The following is a 6000-nucleotide window of genomic DNA, read 5'->3' as shown; positions in this document are numbered from 1 at the left end:
AAGCAACCAAGATTGTCAGTTAAAATAAAAAAGAAATAAAGCTTTTTTTTAGGAGTTTGCTATTACATTACAAGGAAGAAAAAGTTGGTAATTGAGTTTTATATGGCGGTTCCTCTACATAGGCATGGCTATTAAGTCATAAAGTAACATTACAACATTAAGTTATGGAGTAATACATTTGCCCTCATGGTTGGTAGCTGTTACTAACCCATGAGGAAGTCCTATAATGAAACCTTGTTTAGCTCTAATCATATTTGTTGTTAAGATTATATAACTTCTAAAAAACTTATCCTTGAGTACTGGGGGCACTCACCCAAGTGCCTACAAATGATTAAATCAATACTTGGCACAGAGACAATTTATTGATATTTGATGAGCCTGTCTCACCCGTACTGGATTGTAAACTCCGAGAGTTGGAACTGAATCGTAATCCTCATTGTACCTTATACTTGGCGCACACTAGTGTTCAAAAATACTACTTAAATTTTTCTATCCTTAAAATCCTTAAAATGCTCACCATGATCTGACTTTACCTGCTTCTCGGGCCTCACTTCCTCGAAGTATGGCATCAGATTGTTCTTAGTTTTAGTTGTGTAAAGATAAGTTTCTCATTGTATGGTTTCTTTTTCTTCAAGTGATCCCTTTCTTCTTTTACCCTCTCACCTCTCCCACCTCCCCCACACACATCCGACTTCATTAACTCTCTGGAATCATTTTCTCCTGCAACATTTCCTGCCTTGTAACCTCTCCCAACCTCAACTGGATTAATGCTTCTACTGAGAACCAGCCGTTAGGTCTCTGGGCACATATCTGCACTACACCATCACATCATAAAGTAACTATGCAAACACTCCACCCAAGTTGTTTTGGTGGTAGCCTCTAAGATTAGTACACTGCCTGGCACATAGGTGATTTTAATATGTGATTTGAATAAAAAGAACAGGTAACAGGGAAGTCATCTTGGCACAGAGTGTATTTCGGGGAAGACATAGATGTAGAAATGCAAATAAACGAATATTTGGTATACTTTCCTGAGACAGAACTTGAAGAATAGGAAAGGATTTCAATTTTGAGGGTACAATTCAGACCACAAAACAACTAACAAAGGCCCTTATGAGAAAGGATAGTCAAATGAGATTTGGCTATTAATAAAAAGACAAAGATTGGGAACCAGGAAAGCACGACACTGGCTGTTATCATAGGATAACGGGGCACTGCAGATTGTTGAAAATACATACCAAGATGAAGAAAAACGAGAGGTCAAATGATATTCCAAACCTGCCTCCCCAATGGCCTCGACTACGGGGCATGACGATATTCCCGAACCAGTACACAAAGCTTTTTCCTTCAAATGCATTTTTATTATGGTAAAACATACATAAACTCTGTCATTTAAGCACTTTAAAAAGTACAGTTCAGTGCCATTAAGTGCAGTCACATTGTTGTACAACCACCACCACCGGCCACCTCTTCATTCACTTTGAACACACAGGCTGCAGCCGCCACTTCCTTCTTTCCACTGACTTTGTTTTAGTAACATACTGAGCTTCATGCACCACAAAGCTTTCTGTGGGGTCCCACTCTAGAAACTGGGATGGGTGAGGAAAATCACTGAATGACCCTCCCCAGGCTGCCCAAGTCCTGTGCTTGTGGTCACGGACCTTATGAGGCCAAGATTCACCTCATCGCCCCCCTCCCGCCCTCTTGAGCATCAATCACTGACAAGTGACCATAGCAGCACCCACATCTCCGCACAGAAATGCAACAACCGAGTCCCTAAAAGAGAGCTGTCGAGAGCCAGCGTGGATCTCCCGCAGCTTCCTTTCCACAAAGTGCGTGGGGCAGGGACCGGCTCTTTAGCCGGGACCACAGGGAGCAGGTGAAGAAAAGAGAAGATCGAGGACAATATGAGAAACGCAGCCCAAGTGTCAGCACTCCCCCTTCCTGCCCTCCTCTGGTTCCTTGTTCTGCAGCATCAACCGCCTCGCCTGTACGCTAGTTCCCTTAATCCCGCAGCCGGGCCGGACCCTGGGGCCTCGCGCTTTTTATTGACGCAAACCTCCAATTCTCGCGGGAACTCGGGAGCGGGAGCCGCAGAGGGCGGACAAACCTCTGGAAACCTCGGTTGGCCTTGGAGCTGAAGCCGCGGTTGAGGGGCTTACAAGGAGGAGGAGGGGCGGGGCGCAAGGCTGGGGGGGCGGGGCCTAGGCTTAGAAAGGGGAGGGGACTGGTGGGAGGGGCCGGCGAGCGAAGGCGGGGGGCGGGGCCGCGGGGCCCGGGACCTGTTGATCGCAGGTAGCGCCGACTGGTCCGGGCTCCCTCGGGACCGAGGCGAGTGCGCATGCTCCCGGGCCTCGTCGGGCCAGTAGCCGAGCGGCGGTGACGAACCGGCTCCTCTCCTGCGGTGGTTGCGGTGGCTGCGATGGCGATGTGAGGGGCCCGAGGCGGGATGGTGCTGACCCGGGAAGGGCCGTATTCTTCCAGTAGGACTACGAGCTCCTCCGTCCGACAGGCGGTGGAGGTGGCCGCGCCGGGCGAGAGGTAAGCCCCTCACTGTCTCCTCCGTCTCCCCTGGCTCCCGGCACCCTCGACCCCTCCCCCCGCCCCTCTTTCCCACGGGCCGGGCAGGAAACGGCCTCCTTCTCGCTGTCCCCCTCGTCCGCTCCGGCCCCTCGCTCGGCGGCTCCCGGTCTGAGCCGGGTCCTGGGTCCCGGGCCCGCTGAAGGTCGGTGGGGACGGCGGTGCCGAGTGCGCTCGGGGGTGCCGAGGGGTCGCGGCGCGCCGCCCGCCGGGGTCCCCCTGCCGCCCCTGATCTCAGGCGTCCCTCGGCCCACTTTGCCTGAACCTCACTGGTGCGGTTTACCGGACCGAGCTGGCCCGCCGCCCTCTGCTCCATCCTGGCTCCTCCGCCTCGTCTGGACCCTCCTTGCCGGGCTCTGCCCTTCCATCCCCGCCTCCCACGTGCCTTTCCGCCTCGGTGGTGGGTCCCCGGGTGTGAGGGAGGCAGGGGATCCTCTCGCTCCCCTCGGTTGCTTCTCTCTCGCTGTGCATCCCCGGCCGGGCTCTCCCTCGACGTTCATGGCTCTCGCGGACCGGGTTTCCCACCCGGGCGCCTCTGTCATTCCTTCCTTGGCCGCCTTTTATTCTCACCTGCCTCCTCTGGGTACTTCGCCTTCCTTGTCTTTTGTTAGTTTCCGGCGGTGCGTCCTGCTGTCGCATCGCTGGAGCCGACTCCGCGCCCACCGCTCCTTCGGAGGCCCTCGCTCCCTCCATCCTGGGCTCCCCGGGTACCAGCTTCGGCGCCGTCCGCCTCCTGGCCCCTGGCCTTCCGCCTTTTCCCGTCCCGATCCCGTGTCTAGTCTCTAGTCTTGATTCCCCCCTAACCCCCCTAGAATTTTTTTTTTTTTTCCTATTTGCTTAGGTCGAGTCTCTTAACTTTAATCCATTTAACTTCGTATTAACTCAGCAGTTGAGGTCTCTTCTGCTTTCTACCTAAGCTACTAGGTGTCCACTCAACAGTTTTAGTTCAGCTTTCAATGTAATAACATCTCTTCTTTCTTCCCTGATTGGAAATATCACCGAAAGAGTGCCAAGTGGCGATAACCTGTTACACATACTGATTGAGGTTTTGATTTTTTAAGAGTTATGTTCACCTGACATACTAGGAGAAACAACTTGAGTACTGATGTGATGAAATGATAAAGGATGAAGATTTGTTAAAAGGCTGAGCTGCAAACATAAGGTCAAAATTTGGAAGTGTTATTGTCCTCCGGGAAATAGAGTTGTCCAAGAACAAATCTTAAGTGAAATTTAGCAAAGTTTATTGTATAAAAATTAGGTGTCAGATTTCACACATTTGCTATTTCAATTGATTGCATCATTTTCCTGATGGTCTCTATTCCCTTTAGTAATTACGTACAATTCCTACTAAAGAATAGAATGAGTGTGCTTTACTGAAGGAGAAATAGGTGAGAACACAAGTATTACAATATTTAATTGAGCAAAAGAACTTTCTAAACAGTTTTGGAAAAATTTTCCCCATCTCCCTGTGATCAAGATTTGGCTTACATAAAACTTGTCTCTATATAAATCATGATAATAGTATCTTATTTTGAAGGCATCTGCTGATGTAGTTGCTTTTAGTTAAGTTTGCCTTTATCCCAGAGTTTAAGATGAACTTAATTATGTATTTCTTCCTGGAATCTCATGGGTGTCCACAAACAGTAAATTCTTCCCCGTGTTGTTTATGTCAGGTAGGAATTAAATTTTTCGGTTTCTGTTGTACAAAGGGAAACACCAAGGCAAGAAGTGTAGTTCCTTACTCGAAGTTATAGTAAAGGTAAAGGTAGAGAGAGATACAGTTTAGGATCTGATGCCATTAAGCCACACCCCTTTTTGGAAGAACCAGCGTTATTGTGTGTGTGGTACAAGGTGATGCACTCCTCAGTTTTTAAGTTGTTTTTTTTTAAATGATTTTTCCAGTGCAAATAGATTACTGCTGCTACCGGAGAAAGCTTTCCTGCCTTTCAAAGGCAAGTCTTTTATTTTTAGATAGCTATTTATTAAAAAAAATAAATGCTTACAAATTCTTGTTGGTATTTTTTAATGAGTTGATTCTGTGCTCTTAGAATTAAGGATTAATGGTTGATAGCAGGTACAGGACTAGAAGTCAGAAGATCTAAACACTGATGACTCAATGACATTAGTTTATAGAAGCCACTTAACCTCTATGACTTGGTGTCTCTACCTGTAATATGTGGAGGGAAAAGTAACCACCCAGTAATCTTTCAGTAGCAGACTAAGCCTTAATTATTTATAAATATGCTTAGGGCCACCACAGACAAAAATTGCTACATAAGTACTTAATTTTATCTCTTTTAGATTATGTAGTAGTGTGTAAATGAAAGCTTAAATCCCAAATCACTGAGATTTAGATTTTTTTTTAATTTCAGATTTCTGTGAAAAGCCTAGTAGAATGCTGTGAACTATGGACTTGCTTAGATTAATGTTCATATACAACAAAACAAACATTACAGCATTCACTGTATAGAACAGCTATGCCTTTTGTTCACCAGGATTTGACACTGAAGATGTAAGAGTTGTACCTTTGGTTACCCACAATATTTCTCTTATCTTATATTTTAGCTTTGTTTACTGTAGATAATAGACCCTTGAGAATGAGGATTATTTAGTGGATAGACAGGGCAAGGATTTCCTTTGCTTTAACTCTAGGTATTGAGGAGAAACTGCTTCGCAGTGAGTTTTGTGATGTGTATGTGTGCATTAAAGAAATGGGTGGAAGATGGGAGTATATAGATCTGGAGTAGTGGTTTCTTTTCCCCCCTGAGTTGTTTGTCAGGAAGAAGGTATAGAAATGAGTAAGAATAAGAAGCAGAGTGGTGATAAAGAAGAAAGCATTCTTAATGGACTCAATGGTTTTTCAGAAAAGTTATGAAGCACAGGTTGTTAATCAGGTCTAGATTTTTCAGAAGGAATAGAGTGAAACAATTCCACAGGGGTTTTAAATTTTATTTTTAAAGATTACTGTTTTTTAACAGGTACATACATATTTACCAATGATGTGCTAAATTTAATAAGAATTTGCCCCTTTTTTCTTAATGGGAATGTAAAGGTGTCAGGTATATACCATTAAGAGATGTCTCCTACTTGAATAACCCCCTTAGGTGGTTTTTGTTTTGATGAAATTAATTTTTATGAACTACGTGTCTCTCAACCAGGAGAGTACTCTAAGAAAATACTTCCTTTTATGGGATTAGGTCTCTTTGACCATCTATAATATACAAAGTATTTCTCAATTATGTTATTATATAGAGTTCTGATATTGATAGTATTATGTTCCGTTGTTTTATTAATTTTCCTTTTGCTATAGTTCTCAATGTATTCTGACCTAGAAGTATTCCCTTATTGAGATACCTTTGAAGTTGCCTTAAAGGATGCAGCTGCTTCATTCATAAAGTTTTTTTAGAGCAGTGTTATCTC

The 6000-nt window shown here is 45.2% G+C and overlaps 1 protein-coding gene across 16 annotated transcripts in view; it reads left to right on the top strand.

Moving 5' to 3' along the window:
- The first annotated feature begins 2254 nt into the window (after positions 1-2254).
- Positions 2255-6000, top strand: part of FAM135A (family with sequence similarity 135 member A) — a 93299-nt gene continuing 89553 nt past the window's right edge. For 4 of the 16 annotated variants that reach the window (XM_059701256.1, XM_059701254.1, XM_059701253.1 and 1 more), the window contains exon 1: positions 2257-2541. In XM_059701256.1, the coding sequence (XP_059557239.1) occupies positions 2450-2541 (92 nt within the window). In that variant the 5' untranslated portion in view covers positions 2257-2449. Of the gene's footprint in view, positions 2542-6000 lie in introns of all 16 variants that reach the window. The other 12 variants (XM_059701262.1, XM_059701259.1, XM_059701261.1 and 9 more) reach the window with 6 other exon arrangements.

This window comes from Myotis daubentonii, chromosome 6 (assembly GCF_963259705.1).
Source record: "Myotis daubentonii chromosome 6, mMyoDau2.1, whole genome shotgun sequence".
Classification (NCBI taxonomy): domain Eukaryota; kingdom Metazoa; phylum Chordata; class Mammalia; order Chiroptera; family Vespertilionidae; genus Myotis; species Myotis daubentonii.
The sequence above is the reverse complement of the archived record's forward strand: the minus strand, read 5'-3'. Positions and strand labels throughout refer to the sequence as shown.